We start from the raw sequence: 26,971 nt of genomic DNA, 5'->3' as shown, positions 1-26,971 counted from the left end.
TTCAATAACTATATGCATTAGTTTTCCGACCGTCCTCCAAGCTGTAGGACAGTAAATAGAGCTGCTATATCTTTAACAATAAACATGAATTTTGTTTGAATAAAAATAGTTTGCATAAAAGTATTGTAATGCAGTTTGAACACAACCAGGCTGTTGAAGAGATGACATCATATTGAAGAGATGACATCATATTGAAGAGATGACATCATATTGAAGAGATGACATCATGTTGAAGAGATGACATCATGTTGAAGAGATGACATCATATTGAAGAGATGACATCATATTGAAGAGATGACATCATATTGAAGCGATGACATCCTAAAGATAATCCCGACCCAGCTACAACACTGTGGGAGCAGACGACAGGACTTGACACTATTACACTGAGGAATCAGTCTCTCTCTCTCTCACACACATACACACATTCCCTCCCGTAATCCATCCCTCCCCATCTCTGTCAGTCATCTTTCTTGGCGGAGGCCTCCTGGTCGTGGCGTGTGATGATCTTGTAGACGCTCTTCCTGAAGCAGCTGTCGGAGGTCAGTCGCCGGGCAGTCTCCCTCAGGTCCTCCATGCTGGAGCCGTCGCCACGGGCAACCACAAATGACTGGGAGTGTTTCACTGCAGAGGAAAAGACATGAGTGTGTGTGTGTATGTGTCACAGGAGGTTGTTGGCAACTTAATTTGGGAGGACGGGGTTGTGGTAATGGCTGGAGGGAAATTAGTGGAATGATATCAAACACATCAAACACGTGGTTTCCATGGTTTCCCTGTGTTTGGTGCCATTCCATTCGCTCCGGTCCAGACATTATTATGAGCCGTCCTCGACCTCAGCAGCCTCCATGCGTATGTGTGTACTCACACCAGTGGTGTTTGGAGGCCCGTCTCTGGATCCGACAGCTCTTAATGCGTCGTGCTGTAGCCTTGTGGAGATACACAGCATTCTTCATTATAGAAGGGAGCTTGGCCTCGATCTCTGCAGCACAGATACACTCCTCAAAGAACTCTGGGTGAAGAACACACACACACATATCCCATGTAGCTATACTGAACAAAAATTAAACAACACGTAAAAGGTTGGTCCCATGTTTCATGAAATAAAAGATCCCAGAAATGTTCAAGAGTTTGTGCACAAATATGTTTACATCAAATATGTCGTTGTTGGTGAACATCGCTGTTAGTGAACATTTCTCCAAGATAAGACACCTGATAGGTGTGGCATATCAAGAAGCTGATTAAACACATTTTGGGCTGGGGACAAAAAAAAGGCCACTCTAAAATGTGCAGTTTTGTCACACAACACAATGCCACAGACGTCTCAAGTTTTGGTGCAGCAAGCAATTGGCATTTCTCTACCATAAGCCGCCTCCAAACGTTACTTTAGACAATTTAGCAGTACATCCAACCGGCTTCAAAACTGTAGACCTCATATAACCACGCCAGCCCAGGGCCTCCACATACAGCTTCTTCACCTGCGGGATCGTCTGAGACCAGCCACCGGGACAGCTGATGAAACTGAGGGTTTGTACAACCAAAGAATTGTCTCAGGGAAGCTCATCTGCGTGTTCGTCGTCCTCACCAGGGTTTTGACCTGACTGCAGTTCGGAGTCGTAACCGACTTCGATGGCCACTGGCATGCTGGGAAGTGTGTTCTTCACGGATGAATCCCGGTTTCAACTTTATTGAGCAGATGTCAGACAGCTTATATGGCGTTGTGTGAGTTAGCTGTTTGCTGATGTCAACGTTGTGAACAGTGCGCCCCATGGTGGCGGTGGTGTTATGGTATGGGGCAAAGCTACGGACAATGAACAGAATTGCATTTTATCGATGTCAATTTGAATGCACAGATATACCGTGACTAGATCCTGAGGCCCATTGTAATGCCATTCATCCACCACCATCACCTCATGTTTCAGCATGATAATGCACCGCCCCATGTCACAAGGAACTGTACACAATCCCTGTAAGCTGAAAATGTCCCAGTTCTTCCCTGGCCTGCATACTCACCAGACATGTCACCCATTGAGCATGTTTGGGATGCTCTGGATCGACATGTACGACAGCGTGTTCCTGTTCCTGCCAATATCCAGCAACTTCGCACAGCCATTGAAGAGGAGTGGGACAACATTAAACAGGCCACAATCAACAGCCTGATCCACTCTATGTGAAGGAGATGCGTTGCAAAGGCATGAGGCAAGTGGTGATCACACCAGATACTGACTGGCTTTCTGATCCAGGTACCTGTGACCAACAGTGTCACGCCCTGATCTGTTTCACCTGTCTCTGTGCATATCTCCACCCCCCCACCAGGTGTCTCCCTCCATTATACCCTGTGTATTTATACCTTAGTTCTGTGTTTGTCTGTTGCCAGATCGTCCCGTCAAGTCCTACCAGCGTGTCCCCGTGTTTCCTGTGATCTAGTTTTTGTTTTTCCCCGTCTTCCCAGTTCTGACATTTCGGCCTGTCCTTAACCTGATTCTGCCTGGTGTCCTGACTCTGATTTGGATTACGACTCTTTGCCTAAAGTCCTGTACCTGCCCGACTCTGATTTCTGCGGTCCTGTACCTGCCTGACTCTGATTTCTGCGGTCCTGTACCTGCCTAACTCTGATTTCTGCGGTCCTGTACCTGCCTGACTCTGATTTCTGCTGTCCTGTACTATAAAAAAACAGACTCGTACTATCCACCTCCTGTATTTCAATCTGGGTCTTAGCCTGAGTTGCGATAACAGACGTATATCTGCATTCCCCATCATGTGAGATCCATAGATTAGGGCCGAATGAATTCATTTCAATTTGACTGATTTACTGTAAACTCAGTAACAATATTTTAAATTGTTGCGTTTACATTTTTGTTCAGTGTAGTTATGTTCCTCGCAGCACTCAGTAGTTGCTAGGACACTAAATATGACAGAAATAACTTGTTCTACCCAGGAGGAAGCAGGAAAACTACACACATTATGAATTATCCTGGGTTAACTGAACCCTTTATGAATTATTCTGGGTTAACTGAACCCTTTATGAATTATTCTGGGTTAACTGAACCCTTTATGAATTATCCTGGGTTAACTGAACCCTTTATGAATTATCCTGGGTTAACTGAACCAGTGGGTAGAAGTGTTTATGGCTGTGTGTTTATCTATGACTCATGAAGAATGTGTGTGTGTGTGTGTGTGTGTGTGTGTGCGCGCAGTAAGTGTAACTCACTCCTGAGGTTGTTGACGTCTCCCTTCATCTTGTCATCCTTCTCTTTGGAGCGTTCCAGAGAGCTCAGACCTTTCTCCAGGTTCCGTAGAGCCTCCTCAGCCTGCTTCAGCCTCCGCTCCAGCTCCATACGAGACTCAATCTCCACCTGGGACACAACAGGAGGTCAGGGCCCGTATTCACAAAGCATCTCAGAGTAGGAGGCCTGATCTAGGATCTGCCTTTTGGATAATTATGTCTTCTGTGACTAGGGGGCAGTATTTTAATTTTTGGAAAAATAACGTTCCAGTAGTAAACGGGATATTTTGTCAGGACAAGGTGCTAGAATATGCATATAATTGACAGCTTAGGATAGAAAACACTCTAAAGTTTACAAAACTGTAAAAATATTGTCTGTGAGTATAACAGAACTGATATTGCAGGTGAAAGCCTGAGAAAAATCCAATCCGGAAGTGCCTCATATTTTGAAAGCGCTGCGTTCCAATGCGTCCCTATTGAGCAGTGAATGGGCTATCAACCAGATTACTTTTTCTCCGTAGGTGTCTACAAGGTGTCTACAGCATTGTTACGTAGTTTTACACATTTATGTTGAAGAATAACCGTAAGTGGCTACATTGTGCAACTGGTCACCTGATGGCTCCCAGAGTGATTCTCAAGTAAAATACAGAGGTAGCCATTATTCCAATTGGTCCTACTGAAAAACCGGTGGATATATTATCGAATAGATATTTAAAAAACACCTTGAGGATTGATTATAAACAACGTTTGCCATGTTTCTGTAGGGTTAGGGTTTTGCGACTGCAATTTCCGGCCGATTTCTCAGCCAAACGTGAAGAACAAACGGAGCTATTTTGCCTACAAAAATAATATTTTTGGAAAAAGGAACATTTGCTATCTAACTGGGAGTCTCGTGAGTGAAAACATCCGAAGCTCATCAAAGGTAAACGATTTAATTTGATTGCTTTTCTGATTTCCGTGACCAAGTTACCTGCTGCTAGCTGGACAAAATGCTATGCTAGGCTATCGACAAACTTACACAAATGCTTGTCTAGCTTTGGCTGTAAAGCATATTTTGAAAATCTGAGATGACAGGGTGATTAACAAAAGGCTAAGCTGTGTCCCAATATATTTCACTTGTGATTTTCATGAATAGGAATATTTTCTAGGAATATTTATGTCCGTTGCGTTATGCTAATTAGTGTCAGTCGATGATTACGCTCCCTCATGCGGGATAAGGGAGTCACTATTAATTAACAATGAAAAAATAAAATCTCTTCATGAATAGGATCTTAAAAGTTTAATACATATATTGACGTCATTTTTTTGTGGTCTACGGGAGGAACGAGAGAAGAGCTGTAAAATCGAATTAGCATAATTTAAACATCCCAATAAAAATCTGTCAGTTTAAGCTATCTGATTTTTTTTTAAAGAATCTAGCAAAATTAAATTGGATGTGTTACAATCCACCGACGTGGCACGAGGGCAGGGGGCACAGGATGGGCCACAGAGCTGTGCACAGAAGACGGACCTATTTTGGTTTAAGTGCATTTTCTTTAAATGTATATTGCCTATCAATGTGTACTGCATACTGTGTAATAAAATCAATAACTATATAAAGGTGTGCTGAAAATGTCAATGTGTTTTTGCAGAGCGTACAACCATGCTAACAACCATCCGTGGAGATCAGTGGACGTGAATGTGTTTTTGCAGAGCGTACAACCATGCAGACAACCATCCGTGGAGATCAGTGGACGTGAATGTGTTTTTGCAGAGCGTACAACCATGCAGACAACCATCCGTGGAGATCAGTGGACAAAGAGCTGGACAAAGAGCTGGACAATGGACCCGTGCCAAAAAAATGCATGTTTGCCAAGAAAGCGGTTCGTTTTGCTAGATTCTTCAAATGTGCACGCAGCATTTGTGTGAAATCCTCTGAATTCAAAAGTTGCAAGTTCAAATCCAGCGATAGAAAGTTGTTTTTGAGATTTTAGTTTTTAGCCTATCCAAAACATTAACCCTTACCTTAACCATTCAGAGTTAAACTTAACCTTAAACACTTTGAAATGTTACACTGAACGTGGATGAGCGTCTAATTCTGACATGAGACTGTGAGAGCTAGTTGCGTATGTAACGGATGTGAAACGGCTAGCTTAGTTAGCGGTGGTGCGCGCTAAATAGCGTGTCAATCGATGACGTCACTTGCTCTGAGACCTTGAAGTAGTGGTTCCCCTTGCTCTACAATGCTTCGTGGGTGACTGGTTCGCGCCCAGGTCGGGCGAGGGGACGGATTAAAGTTATACTGTTACACTTAGTTTAACCAGGTCTAAAATTCTGACCCATCTTAAATTTGGAAACTACTTGAGCGTCATTAACCATTTGTTTACACTTTGTTCAGTTACCTCATTGGCTAGCTAGCTAACAACCTGGTAACTTGACCAGTATATCCAAACATTAGTCATGTTACCTCATTGGCTAGCGAGCTAACAACCTGGTAACTTGACCGGTAATGTAAACTCACCCCATTCCATACCAATGTGCGCAACCGCAACATTCAAACGAGGCAACAAAGAAAACGAATGGGACTGTGGCGACTGTGTTGACTTCAAAATCGGGGGTGTGAACTAGGTTTCTATTCAAGCGTTGATCGACATAGTAATGGCTCTATAGTTTTGGAGAAAAGTTGAAAAAAACAGACCCTGCGTTACATCGTGACGTGTCATGTCGTAACGTACAGCACGCATAAAGCAACTATTTCTGTCTTACAATCTCTCTCCACCAGGTGTAGCACTTCTTTCATCTTTTAAAAACAAGAAATGAACAGTGATGGGGGTCAGGGGGGATACCTACTCATATTTTGAGTCATCATTGCATGCGATCATCATTCTCTAAGCCGCTGTTACCTTCTAAGATCACTTTTTTTCGCCCTAAACCCGATTCAAATATAAACTCTTTATAGTGTTTTATTGACATTTTAGAGCGATAAGGTGCTAAATTGGACAGATTGAGTGAAAAGAAAGCCCTTTTCCCACACAACATCTCTCCTTCTCACTATCACGCATTAGTTTCGCATCCCCACCCGCCATTTTTAAAGACCCGACGGGGCGCATTGCCTGCTTGAATTGTGCAGAAACGGGCAGCGTTTAGGTCATGTAATTGATTCTGTTGGAAAGGGGAAAAATTGTGCTTTACAATAGTATTGACATTACAGTTGATCTGGAAGTACTACGTTTTTGGGCGCTAAAATAAGGTAAATTGTACGGACCAAGGCGATGTACAGAAGTGAGTGAGTGAGTTTACGTTATATCAAACATCTGATGACACAGAAAGGAAAATAGATATCTTCTTCAGGAGATCAATGATCACAGCAATGTGATCATTGCATGTTGTCATCACAAACCTGACGTTTTTAAAGAGACAGTGTACAATTTTCAATATAATGAATCCCAATAGCAAAATAGTGCTTTTACACAGAAACATAATATTCTACAAATTACTTTAACTTATTCCTATCAAACATTTATATTTTATAATAAACTTATGTATTTACAGTGTTACATATTAGTTTCTAGGGCACAACATGTACTTCAAAAGTAGCTAGAATTCATATAGATCAAATATTTCCGGAGTGTACAAAACATGCTCTTTCCATGACATTGACTGACCAGGTGAAAGCTACGATCCCTTATTGATTTCAACTAAATCCACTTCAATCAGTGTAGATGAAGGGGAGGAGACAGGTTAAATCCACTTCAATCAGTGTAGATGAAGCGGAGGAGACGGGTTAAAGAAGGATTTATAAGCTTTGAGACAATCGAGACATGAATTGTGTATGTGTGTTGTTCAGAGGGCGAATGGTTAGTCAACTAACATTCCAGTACAACATGTGTGCCCAAAGACCCACTAAACAATGCACAACTCGTCGTACCTTGACACAAATGGTCTATGGCAGCCGATGATGTTACAGGGTTCCACTTCACAAGTTCCACTTGTGTTTTCATGGCACATATTGGGCCCCTTGATAAAAAGTGGACCAACGTTTGAATGGATATCGAACCATCATAGCCAATCAGGTTCATCCCTTCATGGCAGCAGTGTATCCATCTGAGATGGATTTTTTTCAGCAGGATAAATGTTTTTCAGCAGGATCGTCCAGGAATGGTTCCACGAACATGACAGTGAATTCAGTTTACTGCAGTGGCCTGTCCAGACACCAGATCTCAATCCAATTGAACATCGGCGGAATGAGATGGAACGAGCTATTCGGAGTAGAGATCCACTACCAGCCAACTTGACACAACTGTGGGAAGCGTGTGTGTCAACATGGGCCAGTATCCTTGTGGAACGCATTCAAAACTTCGTAGAGTCCATGCCCAAATGAATTGAGGCTGTTCTGAGGGCGAAAGGGGGTGCAACTCAATATTAGGAAGGTGTCCTAAGGTTTTGTACACTCAGTTTTGGCTGTACGTACGTCAAAAAATTCTAACAATCTTATTTTCTGATGCTCCTAAATTTCATGCCGTACTCCGAACCTTTGGGAGCACCAGTGGTAATTGAGTGAGCTTTTTTATTTATTTAGAGCCCTGTGAATGCCAGAATTACTGCAGCTGTAGTCAATGTAGATAGTCAGTGTAGCTTTTGTTGAACTATCTAGTAGTCTTATGGCTTGGGGGAAGAAGCTGTTCGGGGTCCTGTTGGTCCCAGACTTGTTGCATCGGTACAGCTTGCCGTGTAGTAGCAGAGAGAACAGCCTGTGACTTGGGTGGCTGGAGTCCTTAACAATTTTTTAGAGTGTTCCTCTGAACCCGCCTGGTATATTGGTCCTGGATGGCAGGCAGCCTGGCCTCAGTGTTGTACTGGGCCATACACACCACCCTCTGTAGCACCTTACGGTCAGATGCAGATCAGTTGCCATACCAGGTGGTGATGCTCTCGATGGTGCAGCTGTAGGGCTCCTTGAGGATCTGGGGACCCATGCCAAATATTTTCAGTCTCTCGAGGGGGAAAAATGTGTTGTCGTGCCCTCTTCACAACAGTCTTGGTGTGTTTGGACCATTTGTTGGTGATGTGGACACCAAGGAACCTGAAACTCTCGACAAGCTCCATGACAGCCCCGTCTATGTGAATGGGGACCTGTTCAGCCCTCCTTTTCCTGTAGTCTACGATCATCTCCTTTGTCTTTCTCACATTGAGGAGAGGTTGTTGTCCTGGCACCACACTGCCGGGTCCCTGACCTCCTCCCTATAGGCTGTCTCATCGTTGTCGGTAATCAGGCCTACCACTGTTGTGTCTTCAGCAAACTTAATGATGGTGTTGGAGTCATGCTTGGCCACATAGTCATGGGTGAACAGGGAGTACAGGAGGGGACTAAGCACGCACCCCTGAGGGGTCCCGGTGTTGAGGGTCAGCGTGGCAGATGTGTTGTTACCTACCCTTACTATATAGCAAGAACTCTCTTGGTCTACAGCTTATCATGAGGTACTCTACCTCAGGTGAGCTTTATCACAAGACTTATTTAATATTAGACATAGCACACCAGCTGTTTTTGACAAATGGACACACCCCCTCCCACCCCTCGTCTTACCAGACGTAGCTGCTCTGTCCTGCTGATGCACAGAAAACCCAGCCAGCTCTATTTTATCTGTGTCGTCGTTCACCCACGACTCGGTGAAACATAATATATTACAGTTTTTAACGTCCCGTTGGTAGGATAGTCTTGACCATAGATCATCCAGTTTATTCTCCAGTGATTTGCTAATAGAACTGATGGTAGTGGTGATTTAATCACTCATCTACATCCAGATGCTCTTTCCGGTCATAAGAGATGGTAGCAGCAGCTTTATGTACAAAGTAAGTTACAAACAAAAAAGTAGTGCACTATATAGGGAATAGGGTGCCATAGCTCTGGCCAAAGGTAGTGCACTATATAGGGAATAGGGTGCCATAGCTCTGGCCAAAAGTAGTGCACTATATGGGAGAGTCTCATTGATTGTGTCGGAGTGTTTCTATCGACAGAAATCCCTCAATAGAGAACTGTGATCAATCAAGAAAACCTACTCCTGGCTCGTTTATTCCATCTTTCCTCTTTAGAGTAACACCAAATTACTTGGTCTGCTCACAATAGGGAATAGGATGCCTTGGGGCTCTAGCCAAGATGTGTATGCTAGTGTGTGAGGCTCAGGTCAAAAGTAGTGTACATTGTAGGGCAGGGCTCTCCAACCCTGTTCCTGTACCCTATTGCAGATTATCACTCCAACCCCGGCCATCCCATGGCTGCACAGTGAAATTACCTGTCCTGATTTGTCATAGACGCTTGCTTAAAATCTTTAATGAGTAAACCTTCCTTCATGTACTGGACTCTGTAAAATGGTATATAATCAGCTTGATCCCCTCTGTCGAAGACGCTTGGACCTTCTTTTTAAAAATATTTTCAGTGGTATTGTTAACGAACACGCCTCTATGGTAATCGCTCCTCTTTCACCCCAGCTGCCAAACTAACCCGGATTCAGATGACCATCCTACCCACGCTAGATTACGGAGACATAATTTATAGATGGGCAGGTAAGGGTGCTCTCAAGCGGCTAGATGTTCTTTACCATTTGGGCCATCAGATTTGCCACCAATGCTCCTTATAGGACACATCACTGCACTCTATACTCCTCTGTAAACTGGTCATCTCTGTATACCCGTCGCAAGACACACTGGTTGATGCTTATTTATAAAACCCTCTTAGGCCTCACTCCCCCCTATCTGAGATATCTAAAGCAGCCCTCAGATATATCTACTGAAAGCCCTCATCCTGCACATACAACACCCGTTCTGCCAGTCACATTCTGTTAAACATCCCCAAAGCACACACATCCCTGGGTTGCTCCTCTTTTCAGTTCGCTAAAGCTAGCGACTGGAACGAGCTGCAACAAACACTCAAACTGGACAGTTTTATCTCAATCTCTCATTTAAAAACTTAGTCATGGACACTCTTACTGACAGTTGTGGCTGCTTTGTGTGATGTATTATTGTCTCTACATTCACGTGTGTGCTGTTGACTGTGCCAAATAATGTTTCAACTATGTGTTGCCAATAACGTTTGTACCATGTTGTTGATATGTTGTTTTGCTACTATGCTGTGTTGTCATGTGTTGTCATCTTAGGTCTCTTTATGTAGTGTTGTCTCTCTTGTTGTGATGTGTTTGTCCTACATTTATATTGTATTAATTTTAAATCACCCTGTCATCTCAGATTTTCAAAATATGGTTTACAGCCAAAGCTAGACAAGCATTTGTGTAAGTTTATCGATAGCCTAGCATAGCAAATCAGAAAAGCAATCAAATTAAATAGTTTACCTTTGATGAGCTTCGGATGTTTTCACTCACGAGACTCCCAGTTAGATAGCAAATGTTCCTTTTTTCCAAAAATATAATTTTTGTAGGCGAAATAGCTCCGTTTGTTCTTCACGTTTGGCTGAGAAATCGGCCGGAAATTGCAGTCACGAAAATGGCGAAAAATATTCCAAATTAGCTCCATAATATCGACAGAAACATGGCAAACATTGTTTATAATCAATCCTCAATGTGTTTTTCAAATATTTATTCGATAATATATCCATCGGGACAATTAATTTTTCAGTAGGACCAATTGGAGTAATGGCTACCTCTGTATTTTACGCAAGAATCTCTCTGGGGGCATCAGGTGACCACTTACGCAATGTAGCCGCTTACGGCTATTCTTCAACATAAATGCCTAAAACTATGTCACAATGCTGTAGACACCTTGGGGAATACGTAGAAAGCGTAAGCTGGTTGATAGCACATTCACAGCTCAATAGGGACTCATTGGAACGCAGTGCTTTCAAAATATGGGGCACTTCCGGATTGGATTTTTCTCAGGCTTTCGCCTGCAACATCAGTTCTGTTATACTCACAGACAATATCTTTACAGTTTTGGAAACGTTAGAGTAGCTCTGGTTAAAAGTAGTGCACTATGTAGGGAATAGGGTGCCATTGGAGAGGCAGTGTGGTGTACCTTGAGTTCCACCTCAGTTTGCTTCTTGTCCACAGTGAGCTGTGTGAGGGACTGCTGTAAAGTCCTGGACTGACAGGAGTAGAACTCTCTTTCCTGTTGCAGAACTGTGGCACGCTGCTCATTCTCCGTTTGCCTGCAGGGGGAGCCAGAGAACACAGACAGTCATGTTAAACTGTGTCACGCTGCTCATTCTCCGTTAGCCTGCAGGGGGAGCCAGAGAACACACAGTCCTGTGCACCCTCGACTTGCACGCACACACATAGTCTGTCAGAGGTACAAAACACACACACACAGTAACATACAGCTAGAGCGCGCACACACACATTGCCAGACACACAGTTGGAGGAAAGGTACTGTGCATACTAGCACAATCCTGCAGTCCAATCCCCATCCACAGCAGGTCAATACTAGGCTAAGTGTTTAAAAGCCTTCCGCCCTGGGCATTTATATCGCTTACCTCTTACCCAACCTCTTACCTAATGAAGGAAGTTGATAGGATAATGTATCACAAGGGGATGTTAACCTCTTCAACCTATGGGGGCGCTATGTCATTATTGGATAAAAAAACGTGCCCGTTTTAAGAGCAATATTTTGTCACGAAAAGATGCTCGACTATGCATATAATTGCCAGCTTTGGAAAGAAAACACTCTGACGTTTTCAAAACTGCAAAGATATTATCTGTGAGTGCCCCAGAACTGATCTTACAGGCGAAACCAAGATGAAACTTCAAACAGGAAATGAGCAGGATTTTTGACGCTCTGTTCTACTATCGTCTCCTTATATGGCTGTGAATATGCTGTGAACGATCTTATGTGCTCTGCCGTTCGTCCAAGATGTCTGCAGCATTGTGACGTGTTTGTAGGCATATCATTGGAAGATTGACCATAAGAAACTACAATTGCCAAGTGTCCCGCACGGTGTCTGCGTGGAAATTGGTGCGCAAAAGTCACCTACCAGTATTTTATTAGAGACTACATTTACCTGGTGTCCCGCCCGGTGTCCTGTGTCGAAATTATTGCGTAATCTGTAGGTCCATGCGCGTTCCATTTCTTCAGAAGAGAAAGTCAACTGCCACGAAGGATTTATCGTCGATAGATATGTGAAAAACACCTTGAGGATTGATTCTAAACATCGGCGTGCCATGTTTCTGTCGATATTATGGAGTTAATTTCCCAGTTTTAATGACTTTATTTTTTTTATTTTTTCTTATCCAAACGTGATGAACAAAACGGAGCGATTAGTCAACACAAATAATATTTCTTGTAAAAACGGAACATTTGCTATCTAACTGAGAGTCTCCTCATTGAAAACATCTGAAGTTCTTCAAAGGTAAATTATTTTATTTGAATCCTTTTCTGGTTTTTGTGAAAATGTTGCATGCTGAAAGACAGTCATAATCCTATGCTAGGCTATCAATACTGTTACACAAATGCTTGTTTAGCTATGGTTCAAAAGCATATTTTGAAAATCTGAGATGACAGTGTTGTTAACAAAAGGCTAAGCTTGAGAGCAAATAGATTAACCTGTTAGTCCTATAGGGGCAGTATTTCATTTTTGGATAAAAACACGTGCCCGTTTTAAGCGCAATATTTTGTCACGAAAAGATGCTCGACTATGCTTGGAATTGATAGCTTTGGAAAGAAGACACTCTGACGTTTCCAGAACTGCAAAGATTTTCACTGTGAGTGCCTTATAACAAAAGCTTCAGGCAAAACCAAGATGTTTGAGCGACCAGGAAATCAACAGGATTTCTGAAGGTACGTTTTCCATGATCGCCTTATATGGCTGTGAATGTGACAGGAATGAACGGACACTTTCTAGCGTTTCCCCAAGGTGTCTGCAGCATTGTGACGTATTTGTAGGCATATCATTGGAAGATTGACCATAAGAAACTACAATTGCCAAGTGTCCCGCACGGTGTCTGCGTGGAAATTGGTGCGCAAAAGTCACCTACCAGTATTTTATTATTATTATTTTTCCATCCGAATCTGAGAACAATGCAGGCTTCCAGGAACAGCATTTCAATGAAGAGATATATGACAAAACACCTTGAGGATTGATTCAAACAACGTTTTCCATGTTTCAGTCGATATTATGGAGTTAATTCGGAAAAAAGTTTGACGTGTAGGTGACTGAATTTTCGGTTAGTTTCGGTAGCCAAATGCATAGTAACAAAACGGAACTATGTGTCCTACACAAGAATCTTTCAGGAAAAACTGGACATCTGCTATGTAACTGAGAGTCTCCTCATTGAAACATCTGAAGTTCTTCAAAGGTAAATTATTTTATTTGATCCCTTTGCTGGTTTTTGTGAATATGTTGCGTGCTAAATGCTAACGCTAAATGCTAAGCTAGCTATCACCACTCTTACACAAATTATTGATTTTCTCTGGTTCTAAAGCATATTTTGAAAATCTGAGACGACAGGATTGTTAAGAAAAGGATAAGCTTGAGAGCAGGCATATTTATTTCATTTCATTTGCGATTTTTAGAAATCGCTAACGTTGCGTTATGGTAATGAGCTTGAGGCTGTAGTAATGCGACCGCATGCGGGATGGGGCGGACTATGAGGTTAATTTAATTTAATTTGCGATTTTCATGAATAGTTAACGTTGTGTTATGCTAATGAGCTAGCGGATAGATTTACACAATCCTGGATACAGGTTTTTTCGTAGCTAAACGTGACGCAGAAAACGGAGCGATTTGTCCTAAACAAATAATCTTTCAGGAAAAACTGAACATTTGCTATCTGAGAGTCTCCTCATTGAAAACATCCGAAGTTCTTCAAAGGTAAATGATTTTATTGAATGCTTTTCTGGTTTTTGTGAAAATGTTGCCTGCTGAATGCTAACGCTAAATGCTACGCTAGCTATCAATACTGTTACACAAATGCTTGTTTTGCAATGGTTGAGAAGCATATTTTGAAAATCTGAGATGACGTTAACAAAAGGCTAAGCTTGAGAGCAAATAGATTAATTTCATTTCATTTGCGATTTTCATGAATAGTTAACGTTGCGTTATGGTAATGACCTTGAGGCTGTAGTCACGATACCGGATCCGGGATGGCTCGACGCAAGAAGTTAATATCAAACACAAGCACAAGCAATGGTCTGTTATAGGACAGAAGAAAGTCGTTCTGTAGGTCCTAATTTCCAGGGAATGCCCTGTGGGAAATTACAGAGGGCCTTGTTGCAGAGCTCTGCATTGGGGACACTTGTTTGAGAGACACCCTCATTAGGCTTCACGGTGGAGCTCTGCAGCGAGGCCCTTCATTGAGAGAAACCCTCAATAGGCTTCACCATGGGGCTCTTCAATGTGACTCCGCCTTGAGAGACACCCTCATTAGGCTTCACGGTGGAGCTCTGCAGCGAGGCCCTTCATTGAGAGAAACCCTCAATAGGCATCACCATGGGGCTCTTCAATGTGACTCCGCCTTGAGAGATACCCACATTAGGCCTCACGGTGGAGCTCTGCAGCGAGGCCCTTCATTGAGAGATACCCACATTAGGCCTCACTGCGGAGCTCTGCAGCGAGGCCCTTCATTGAGAGATACCCACATTAGGCCTCACTGCGGAGCTCTGCAGCGAGGCCCTTCATTGAGAGATACCCACATTAGGCCTCACTGCGGAGCTCTGCAGCGAGGCCCTTCATTGAGAGATACCCACATTAGGCTTCACGGTGGAGCTCTGCAGCGAGGCCCTTCATTGAGAGATACCCACATTAGGCCTCACTGCGGAGCTCTGCAGCGAGGCCCTTCATTGAGAGATACCCACATTAGGCCTCACTGCGGAGCTCTGCAGTTGGGCTCGCCATTGACAGATACACTGCATTTTTTTATACAACACTCATGTCTTTGGCATCATTAAACTGAAGATTAATTATTATTATGTGATTAAACTACTTAATCATGTAACTGTAATTAACTAGGAAGTCGGGGAACCAAGGAAAATATTCAGATTACAGAGTTAGAATTTTCCTAATATATCTTTCAGATATTTTAATATCTGATAACTTAGTCTTCTGATTAATGAATTATTCATAGTCTCATTCCAAACGTCGTAAATTGTTGGGTATCTGCACGAACCCAGTCTTCACTATGAGTTATCCATTTATCAATTGTCTTACATAATTTATTATTAACTAACTAAATCATCACAGAAAGGCATAAACAAACAGTAGATGGTTACAAGGAAATGAAAGCAGATGTGCCCTAGTGGGTTAAACCGGCATCGTGGCTTGATGTACAAAAGGGAAGTGGGGGTCAACTGAGATAAGACGACACACAGTTGATAATTATAACAATTGAAATGCTAATAAATTGCGCATGAACTCTCACTCATTCGGGAATAATTGCAATCAATATATATATTTACGCTCAGTGTGTCATTGTGATCTCTGTTGAAAAGTTTCTTTCTGTCGGAGAGTTTGTCCGCCCTCTCTCTCTCTTTCTCTTTGCCGTGGTTAGAATGGATAGTTCAGAGTAACATTCATTCGTGTTGTTATAGAATAGATGTTTCGGCGGTTGTCGGTCTTCACGTTCAATGATACCAAATTCCTAGCTGCAGACTAGTAATTAATATCAAAGACTTGTTCTTATTCTGTCAGTATCAATAGTCTAAGAGTTTAACCACGTGGGATGGTTAAAAGATTCAGCAATCTACTCAAACCTTATTTCCCTCTGTGATAGCGGTACTGGTTTGTTCTCAACCCTTAGCCCTCTAGTAATGAGGGTAAGCTGGTCTGAAATGGGAAAACCCAGGGGTTTTCTTCGCAACATAGAAAGGGGCTGTTATACAACAATTAGATGTAAGCCTCATAACTGAAAATGCTGTATAAACAGGATTATGGTAATGTGGCCGTATCATCTCCCATGTGTTTCACAAAATTGTACCAAACGGACCAGTTCGTAGCTCGTTACTTCACCGATCTTTTATACCTTCTCCAGAACATAAATATTGTTCGGACCACTAGTTCTGTGAGGTGGAAGAAATTCCTTTGTTCTCTCTATGAAAACTCACTCTCTCTCTCTATACTGTCTGGCCATGAGGAAGATTCTCCTCTAGAAATGTACAACCTCTCTGACAGAGCCTGGTGTAAGGAGTAGAGAGAGGGAGATGGTGCTCACTGTACCCAAAGAGGGCAACGTCATGAAAACACTCATGCCCTCTGGTCAACACCAGTTTCCCATCACATCCTGATCCCAGTCACTGGTGCTTGTCGTTGGTTTGTCTGTTGAGGAATCAATGTACATTTCCAATTTAATGGTTTTTCTCACCCTCATTAAACTCTTAGGCGGCCACAGGGTAGTCAGCTGTGATCAGACACAGGCAGGCTAACTTTCTGAAGGCGGACCGGTCACATTCAGGCTGAATCTGAGCTCAGATCCTCTCTAATTCATCGGCTGCTTAATGTGTCTTTTATATGGTAGGATAATTATTTTATTTTTTTACAAACTTCTGAACTTTTCACACAAGACTGGACAAAAATAAGATCCATGTTCCTGGTCCTCTCACCTCTCCTCAGCCTGCTCCTTCTCTCTCTGCAGTTCCCTCATTTGCTCTTCAATGTGTCTCAGCTCCGATCGCAGTCCCGTGTCACCAGGCTGCACCTCCTGCTCCTCGTCCTTCTCTGGACGCTCAGCCCCCTGCTCAAGCTCCTTCTCCCTCAACAACTCCAGGGTTCGCTGCTTCTCATGGGACAGCTCCTGGAGGACCAGATCATGGATGTAATGAAGGTGTGTGTGTACCTGAGTGTGTGTGTGTGTGTGTGTGTGTGTGTGTGTGTGTGTGTGTGTGTGTGTGTGTGTGTGTGTGTGTGTGTGTGTGTGTGTGTGTGTGTGTGTGTGTGTGTGTGTGTGTGTGTGTGTGTGTGTGTGTGTGTGTGTGTGTGTGTGTGTGTGTGTGTGTGTGTGTGTGTGTGTGTGTGTTTCTCCTCAAGTTAATTTTAAATACCTCAATAGATTTCTGAAGAAGTGTTGTTAAACTGTTCAGCTCCTCTTTTTCAGACTCCACACCTTTCAGAGACTGTGCTGTGCCGTCCAAGTCCCTGTCAACAACACGATACACCACACAGTGGAATAGCAACACTCTCCACACTGAGAGCATCAAACCCACAACAGATGGACCTGAGGATCAGAGTCTTAAAGGCTAAGAGTTTTCACAGCAGTTTAGTTAACGCAGTGGATAAAGACGGAGATACGAGCTACATTCCTTATATTAAATGCACTTTAAATGTATTACATGCATCTTTCTTACTCGTATGTGGGGATTACTGTATATTATTATTACTGTATATTATTATTACTGTATATTACTTAATACTGTATTTAATTTATTAATGTATTTAATTTATTACTGTATATTATTATTACTGTATTTTACTTAATACTGTATTTAATTTATTACGGTATATTATTATTACTATATTACTTATTACTGTATTTTATTATTACTGTATATAAATTAATGTATTTTATTTATCACTTTATTTATTACTGTATATTATTTATTTCTGTATATTATTTATTACTGTATATTATTTATTACTGTATATTATTTATTACTGTATATTATTTATTTCTGTATATTATTTATTACTGTATATTCTCAATTACTGTATATTATTTATTACTGTATATTATTTATTACTGTGTCACGCCTTGGTCATTGTATCTTGTGTTTTTGTTATATGTTTGGGTAGGCCAGGGTGTGACATGGGTTTATATGTTGTGTTTCGTATTGGGGTTTGTATTAATTGGGATTGTGTATTATTAGGGGTGTGTCTAGTTAGGCTTGGCTGCCTGAGGCGATTCCCAATTGGAGTCAGCTGATTCTCGTTGTCTCGGATTGGGAACCGTATTTAGGTAGCCTGAGTGCGCGTTGTATTTCGTGGGTGAATGTACCTGTCTCTGTGTTAGTCACCAGATAGGCTGTAATTAGTTTCACTCGTTTGTTGTTTTCGTATTTTCAGTTATTTCATGTACCGCATTATCTTCATTAAAAGTCATGAGTAACCTACACGCTGCATTTCGGTCTGAATTTCTTCAAACAACAGACGAACGACATTACATACTGTATTTATCTATTACTGTATATTATCTATTACTGTATATTATCTATTACTGTATATTATCTATTACTGTATATTATCTATTACTGTATATGATTTATTACTGTATATGATTTATTACTGTATATGATCTATTACTGTATATTATCTATTACTGTATATTATCTATTACTGTATATTATCTATTACTGTATATGATTTATTACTGTATATTATCTATTACTGTATATTATCTATTACTGTATATTATCTATTACTGTATTTATTATTGTAAATATCCCAGTTTATGTTCTCCATAGCTCTCTCTTACAGTTTGATCTGATCCTGCTCTGCTCTAAGCTCCATCACCAGCTCCTCAAACTTCTGCTTCTCCTCCTCCAGAACCAGGTTCAGACGTTCCAGATGCTCCTTCTGTTCTCGCTGCAGGCTCAGTTCTTCTGTCTCCTCCATCAGCTTATCTGGGGTGACAAAACAGCCTGATCACTTGTTGTATATGGCCATTGTCTCCATGTGGGACTGTAAGCATCAAAACTAAAGAACAAAATTACTTTCAGCCCCTCGGACCTGCCACCCTGACCCATACCTGCCCATGTCCCCTTTCACCTATTCTCTCCTCTCTCTCCTGAACCAGGCCTTATGCCTCCTGCCTACCCATGCCTCCACAGTCCCTCTTCTTACCCAGGTACTCTTGCTTCTCCTTGGCCAGCTGCAGTCCCTGGGCTTCCAGGCTCTCTATCATGGCTTCTCCCAGTTGGGCGTTCTTCCAGGTGCTGGAGGTTTTAGACACTAGGTGTTTAACAGCTTTAACACAGCATGTGGCCATATAGGTTTTATACAGCATGATCACCACCAGTACCACACAACAGTAGGTCACATATTCCACTATACAATTGCAGACCTGTGCAGCTCCTCCATGCATGTCTGAAGAGACTAAAGTCCCCCTCTAAGGTGGACCCTTTACTTAGAGTTAGACTTATAGACTTAACCCTTGCTGCCCCTGATAAGACAGTTAGTGGGGTCAGTTGGATTTAAAGAGGCAGTGTGGTCAGTTGGATTTAAAGAGGCAGTGTGGTCAGTTGGATTTAAAGAGGCAGCGTGGTCAGTTGGATTTAAAGAGGCAGTGTGGTCAGTTGGATTTAAAGAGGCAGTGTGGTCCGTTGGATTTAAAGAGGCAGTGTGGTCAGTTGGATTTAAAGAGGCAGTGTGGTCCGTTGGATTTAAAGAGGCAGTGTGGTCCGTTGGATTTAATTGCCAAGAATAGACTGACGAGTTTCAGAAGAAAGTCCTTTATTTCTGGCCATTTTGAGCCTGTAATCGAACCCACAAATGCTGATGCTCCAGATACTCAACTAGTCTAAAGAAGGCCAGTTTTATTGCTTCTTTAATTAGGACAACAGTTTTCAGCTGTGCTAACATAATTGCAAATGGGTTTTCTAATGATCAATTAGCCTTTCAAAATTATAAACTTTGATGAGCTAACACAACGTGAGTGATGGCTGCTGATAAATGTAGATATTCCATAAAAAATCTGCCATTTCCAGCTACAATAGTCATTTACTACATTAACAATCTCTTCACTGTATTTCTGATCAATTTGACGTTATTTGTTTACAGTTGCAGTTTGTACAGCTAGATTTAAAGAGGCAGTGTGGTCAGTTGGATTTAAAGAGGCAGTGTGGTCAGTTGGATTTAAAGAGGCAGTGTGGTCAGTTGGATTTAAAGAGGCAGTGTGGTCAGTTGGATTTAAAGAGGCAGTGTGGTCAGTTGGATTTAAAGAAGCAGTGTGGTCAGTTGGATTTAAAGAGGCAGTGTGGTCAGTTGGATTTAAAGAGGCAGTGTGGTCAGTTGGATTTAAAGAGGCAGTGTGGTCAGTTGGATTTAAAGAGGCAGTGTGGTCAGTTGGATTTAAAGAGGCAGTGTGGTCAGTTGGATTTAAAGAAGCAGTGTGGTCAGTTGGATTTAAAGAGGCAGTGTGGTCAGTTGGATTTAAAGAGGCAGTGTGGTCAGTTGGATTTAAAGAGGCAGTGTGGTCAGTTGGATTTAAAGAGGCAGTGTGGTCAGTTGGATTTAAAGAGGCAGTGTGGTCAGTTGGATTTAAAGAGGCAGTGTGGTCAGTTGGATTTAAAGAGGCAGTGTGGTCAGTTGGATTTAAAGAGGCAGTGTGGTCAGTTGGATTTAAAGAGGCAGTGTGGTCAGTTGGATTTAAAGAGGCAGTGTGGTCAGTTGGATTTAAAAGGCAGTGTGGTCAGTTGGATTTAAAGAGGCAGTGTGGTCAGTTGGATTTAAAGAGGCAGTGTGGTCAGTTGGATTTAAAGAGGCAGTGTGGTCAGTTGGATTTAAAGAGGCAGTGTGGTCAGTTGGATTTAAAGAGGCAGTGTGGTCAGTTGGCCATTTAAAGAGGCAGTGTGGTCAGTTGGATTTAAAGAGGCAGTGTGGTCAGTTGGATTTAAAGAAGCAGTGTGGTCAGTTGGATTTAAAGAGGCAGTGTGGTCAGTTGGATTTAAAGAGGCAGTGTGGTCAGTTGGATTTAAAGAGGCAGTGTGGTCAGTTGGATTTAAAGAGGCAGTGTGGTCAGTTGGATTTAAAGAGGCAGTGTGGTCAGTTGGATTTAAAGAGGCAGTGTGGTCAGTTGGATTTAAAGAGGCAGTGTGGTCAGTTGGATTTAAAGAGGCAGTGTGGTCAGTTGGATTTAAAGAGGCAGTGTGGTCAGTTGGATTTAAAGAGGCAGTGTGGTCAGTTGGATTTAAAGAGGCAGTGTGGTCAGTTGGATTTAAAGAGGCAGTGTGGTCAGTTGGATTTAAAGAGGCAGTGTGGTCAGTTGGATTTAAAGAGGCAGTGTGTAGTTTCAGTTTGTTTACAGTTACATTTAAAAAGGCAGTTTGAACAGCTAGATTTAAAGAGGCTTTATGTCGTAAATAGTGACTCACACTCTGCCAGACTCCTGCAGCATCTCCAGCCACTGGTTTTGTTCTGCCTCATTCTCTGCAGCCAGGACAATGTTACCCTGAGGGAGTAATAGAGCATCATCACATGATAATATACAATAGCATACATTATCATCACATGATAATATACAGTAGCATACACTATCATCACATGATAATATACAGTAGCATACATTATCATCACATGATACACAGTAGCATACATTATCATCACTAGATAATATACAGTAGCATACACTATCACATGATAATATACAGTAGCATACATTATCATCACATCATGCATATATCCTGTGTGGCTCAGTTGGGCATGACACTCATAATGCCAGGATTGTTGGTTCGATTCCCACGGGGGACCAGTACGAACAACAACAAAACAGTATGAAAACATATGCACTGAATAAGAGTCTGCTAAATTACAAAAATGTAATAAAAAAAAGATTACATCACAAACAGTAGCGTGCATTATCACATGAGATATACAGTAGCATGCATTATCACATGAGATATACAGTAACATACATTATCACATGAGATACACAGTATCAACCATTATCACATGAGATATACAGTAGCATGCATTATCACATGAGATATACAGTAGTGTGCATTATCACATGAGATATACAGTAGCACGAATTATCACATGAGATACACAGTACCAACCATTATCACATGAGATATACAGTAGCATGCATTATCACATGAGATATACAGTACCAACCATTATCACATGAGATATACAGTAGCGTGCATTATCACATGAGATATACAGTAGCGTGCATTATCACATGAGATATACAGTAGCGTACATTATCACATGAGATATACAGTAGCATGCATTATCACATGAGATATACAGTAGTGAGCATTATCACATGAGATATACAGTAGCACACATTATCACATGAGATATACAGTAGCATGCATTATCACATGAGATATACAGTAACATACATTATCACATGAGAAATACAGTACTATGCATTATCACATGAGATATACAGTAGTGTGCATTATCACATGAGATATACAGTAGTACGCATTATCACATGAGATACACAGTACCAACCATTATCACATTAGATATACAGTAGCGTGCATTATCACATGAGATATACAGTAGCATGCATTATCACATGAGATATATACAGTAGCACACATTATCACATGAGATATACAGTAGCACTAATTATCACATGAGATATACAGTAGCATACATTATCATCACATGATACACAGTAGCATATATTATCATCACTAGATAATATACAGTAGCATACATTATCATCACTAGATAATATACAGTAGCATACACTATCACATGATAATATACAGTAGCATACATTATCCTCACATCATGCATATATCCTGTGTGGCTCAGTTGGGCATGACACTCATAATGCCAGGATTGTTGGTTCGATTCCCACGGGGGACTAGTACGAACAACAACAAAACAGTATGAAAACATATGCACTGAATAAGAGTCTGCTAAATTACAAAAATGTAATTTAAAAAAAGATTACATCACAAACAGTAGCGTGCATTATCACATGAGATATACAGTAGCATGCATTATCACATGAGATATACAGTAACATACATTATCACATGAGAAATACAGTACTATGCATGATCACATGAGATATACAGTAGTGTGCATTATCTCATGAAATATACAGTAATGTGCATTATCACATGAGATATACAGTAGTGTGCATTGTCACATGATATATACAGTAGCACACATTTTCACATGAGATGTACAGTAGCACGCATTGTCACATGAGATATACAGTAGCATGCATTGTCACATGAGATATACAGTAGTGTGCATTATCACATGAGATATAACGTATTACAGTAGCGTGCATTGTCACATGAGATATACAGTAGCATGCATTATCACATGCGATATACAGTAGTGTGGATTATCACATGAGATATACAGTAACATGCATTATCACATGAGAAATGCAGTACTATGCATTATCACATGAGATATACAGTAGTGTGCATTATCACATGAGATATGCAGTAGTGTGCATTATCACATGAGATATACAGTAGCACACATTATCACATGAGGTACACAGTACCAACCATTATCACATGAGATATGTACAGTAGCATGCATTATCACATGAGATATACAGTAGTGTGCATTATCACATGAGATATACAGTAACATACATTATCACATGAGAAATACAGTACTATGCATTATCACATGAGATATACAGTAACTGCCTGATAAATACAGAGATGCAGATTTCAAGTGTCTATTATTAAAAAGTTTATATTATTGTCTAAGTGCTTACAGTGAAGTCATCATGATTTATAACCATGGCGAATGGCATGCCCTGGTCTTCCTTCGGATCCACAACACAGCCTCCTAAAGGGATCACACCCTGGGACAGACAGGATGAATACAACATAATGCATCAACTTCTCATAGTTGTGATATATATATATATATATATATATATATATATATATATATATATATATATATATATATATATATATATATATATATATATATATATATATATACACACACACACACACACACGTCATCATACATATGAGATATAATGTGAGAATATTGTGGACCTTTTGAGGTTAACACATGCACCATGTTGAGTAAAGCTCACCTTGGGGTGGATGTTAAAGTGTTTGTTGGTCTCAAAGCTTCTCTTCTCATTCTCCGCATAGTAGAGCAGGAAACTGTCTTTGATGATGAAGAATCTAGGAGGATGGAGAAAGTGTCATTAGTTGGAGGAGAATGAGGTACGGCAAAACTGGGCTAAAAAAAAGAGGCAGATAGACAGGCAAGCAGAGGCCAATAGACTGCATCCTGACTGGATCATTCTGGATTACTATGTACTGTAGGTTAAAAAACAACAACCAGGCAAGCACCAGCCTAGATAACCCACAACACCAAGTCATACTAGCAGAGTCTGACAGAGGTTTACTAGCTAACCCACAAGACCAAGTCATACCAGCAGAGTCTGACAGAGGTTTACTAGCTAACCCACAACACCAAGTCATACCAGCAGAGTCTGACAGAGGTTTACTAGCTAACCCACAACACCAAGTCATACTAGCAGAGTCTGACAGAGGTTTACTAGCTAACCCAAGTCACCATGTCATACTAGCAGAGTCTGACAGAGGTTTACTAGATAACCCACGCCACCATGTCATACTAGCAGAGTCTGACAGAGGTTTACTAGCTAACCCAAGTCACCATGTCATACTAGCAGAGTCTGACAGAGGTTTACTAGATAACCCACGCCACCATGTCATACTAGCAGAGTCTGACAGAGGTTTACTAGATAACCCACGCCACCATGTCATACTAGCAGAGTCTGACAGAGGTTTACTAGATAACCCACGCCACCATGTCATACTAGCAGAGTCTGACAGAGGTTTAACTATGTCGTGTCTTTACGATCATTAACTGAAGACGTATAGTTTTTAATCAAAGATTCTCTGTAATTAGCATTTCGTGATGAACTAATCAGGCAAATGTAATTAACTAGGAAGTCGGGGCACCAAGGAAAATATTCAGATTACAAAGTTATAATTTTCCTAATATAACTTTTCAGATATTTTAATATCTGATCAATTAGTCTTCTGATTAATGACTTATTCTTTATTTTACCTCACGTTAGTCTCATTCCAAACGTTGTAAATTGTTGGTTATCTGCACGAACCCAGTCTTCACTATGAGTCATGCATACATCAATTGTCTTAAATAATTTATTTACTAACTAAGTAATTCACAGAAATGCATAAACAAACAGTAGATAGTTACAAGGAAATGATAACGGAGTTTCCCTAGTGGGATAAACCGGCATGGTGTACAAAAGGAAAGTGGGGGTCGACTGAGATAAGACAACACACAGATGATAATAATAACAATTGAAATGCTAATCCTTTGCACATGAACACTCACTCATTCAGGAACAATAGCAATCAATACATATATTTACGCTCAGTGTGTCGTCGGCTCTCTCTCTCTCTCTCTCTCTCTCTCTCTCTCTCTCTCTCTCTCTCTCTCTCTCTCTCTCTCTCTCTCTCTCTCTCTCTCTCTCTCTCTCTCTCTCTCTCTCTCTCTCTCTCTCTCTCTCTCTCTCTCTCTCTCTCTCTCTCTCTCTCTCTCTCTCTCTCTCTCTCTCTCTCTCTCTCAGAGTGACATTCATTCATATCGTTATAGAATGGATGTTTCGGGGGTTGTCGTTCTTCGCGTTCAATGATACCGAATTCCTAGCTGCAGACTAGTAATTCATATCAAAGACTTGTTCTGTCGGTATCGATAGTCTAAGAGTTTAACCACATGGGATGGTTAAAAGATTCTGCCATCTACTCAAACCTTGCCCCTCTCGTTATCGAGGTAAGCTGGTCTGAAACCTTTGTCCTCTCGTAATTGAGAGAAACATGGTCTGTTGAGAAATTCTCAAGGTGCGAGTTTTATTTGGAAGAGCAGAAAAAGGCTGTCTCATGACGCCAGGTCCTAACTGTGCTCATGGGGCGTGCCAGTGACTTAAGTAAAACTTTACACAGAAATACAATTCTCTCACATTACATCATTACATAGCATCCCATCATTTCACAAATAGTTTAATCCCTCCTCATTCATCCTGTACAACAATTAGATGTAAGCCTCATATCTGAAGCTATTGTATAAACAGCATTATGGTAATGTGGCCGTATCGTCTCCCATGTGTTTCACAAAATTGTACCAAACGGACCAGTTCGTAGCTGGATTCTTCACCGATCTTTTATACCTTCTCCAGAACATAAATGTTGTTCGGACCTCAAATTCTGTGACGTGGAAGAAATTCCTTTGTTCTCTATGACAACTCACTCTGTCTCTATACTGTGGCCATGAGGAGATAATCTCCTCCAGGAATTTACGATCTCTCTCTGACCACAGCAGCCTGGGTGTAGGAGAAAGGGCTGGTTATGTAGCTATACTGAACAAAAATGTAAACACAACATGTGAAGTGTTGGTCACATGTTTCATGAGCTGAAATAAAAGATTGCAGAAATGTTCAATATGCACAAAAAGCTTAGTTCTCTCAAATGTTCTACACAAATTTGTTTACCTCCCTGTTAGTGAGTATTTCTCCTTTGCCACAATAATCCACCTGACAGTATGTTCAACCGGCCTCACAACCGCAGACCGTGTGTAACCACGTCAGCCCAGGATCTCCACATTTGGCTTCTTCACCAGCGGGATCCCCTTGGGGAGGGGGGTGCTCAGGAGTAATTCTGTCTGTAATAAAGCCATTTTGTGGGGAAAAACTGATTCTGATTGCCTGGGCCTGGCTCCACCCACGCCTGCACCTCTGCTCAGTCGTAGATTAGGGCCTAATGTATTTATTTCAATTGACTGATTTCCTTATATGAACTGTAACTCAGTAAAATCGTTGAAAATGTTGGATGTTGCGTTTATATTTTTGTTCGTATTTATTTTGATAATCATTATCACTATCATCGTTAGCATAGCTGCCGTTAGCTAGCTCGAGTTACGTAAATAGCTAGCTACCTAGATAGCTGACGTTAGCCTGTCTCAGTACTTGGATTTGGCTTGGAAACACGATAATATATTTTTTTAAAGAGAGAATAATACTTAGTAAGAAAACCTTTTATCATCATTGTGATGTCCCCAGATTGACTTCAGATGCAGTAGAACTTTAGCCAGCTAACTAAGATGAATGGAAC

The 26,971-nt window shown here is 41.3% G+C and overlaps 1 protein-coding gene across 1 annotated transcript in view; it reads right to left on the bottom strand.

The window, feature by feature from the left end:
• Nucleotides 1-453: 453 nt before the first annotated feature.
• The window catches only part of LOC124045367 (pleckstrin homology domain-containing family D member 1-like), a 32,871-nt gene continuing 6,353 nt past the window's right edge, over nucleotides 454-26,971 (bottom strand). Inside the window, exons 2-12 of the mRNA XM_046364663.1 lie at nucleotides 23,896-23,989; nucleotides 23,560-23,649; nucleotides 21,221-21,297; nucleotides 18,972-19,063; nucleotides 18,604-18,751; nucleotides 17,177-17,270; nucleotides 16,739-16,929; nucleotides 11,225-11,357; nucleotides 3,209-3,353; nucleotides 866-1,009; nucleotides 454-624 (exon numbers count right to left, since the gene is read on the bottom strand). Of these exons, the coding sequence (XP_046220619.1) occupies nucleotides 461-624; nucleotides 866-1,009; nucleotides 3,209-3,353; nucleotides 11,225-11,357; nucleotides 16,739-16,929; nucleotides 17,177-17,270; nucleotides 18,604-18,751; nucleotides 18,972-19,063; nucleotides 21,221-21,297; nucleotides 23,560-23,649; nucleotides 23,896-23,989 (1,372 nt within the window). The 3' untranslated portion in view covers nucleotides 454-460. The remainder of the gene's footprint in view (nucleotides 625-865; nucleotides 1,010-3,208; nucleotides 3,354-11,224; nucleotides 11,358-16,738; nucleotides 16,930-17,176; nucleotides 17,271-18,603; nucleotides 18,752-18,971; nucleotides 19,064-21,220; nucleotides 21,298-23,559; nucleotides 23,650-23,895; nucleotides 23,990-26,971) is intronic.

This window comes from Oncorhynchus gorbuscha, linkage group LG10 (genome assembly GCF_021184085.1).
Source record: "Oncorhynchus gorbuscha isolate QuinsamMale2020 ecotype Even-year linkage group LG10, OgorEven_v1.0, whole genome shotgun sequence".
Classification (NCBI taxonomy): Eukaryota; Metazoa; Chordata; class Actinopteri; order Salmoniformes; family Salmonidae; genus Oncorhynchus; species Oncorhynchus gorbuscha.
The sequence above is the reverse complement of the archived record's forward strand: the minus strand, read 5'-3'. Positions and strand labels throughout refer to the sequence as shown.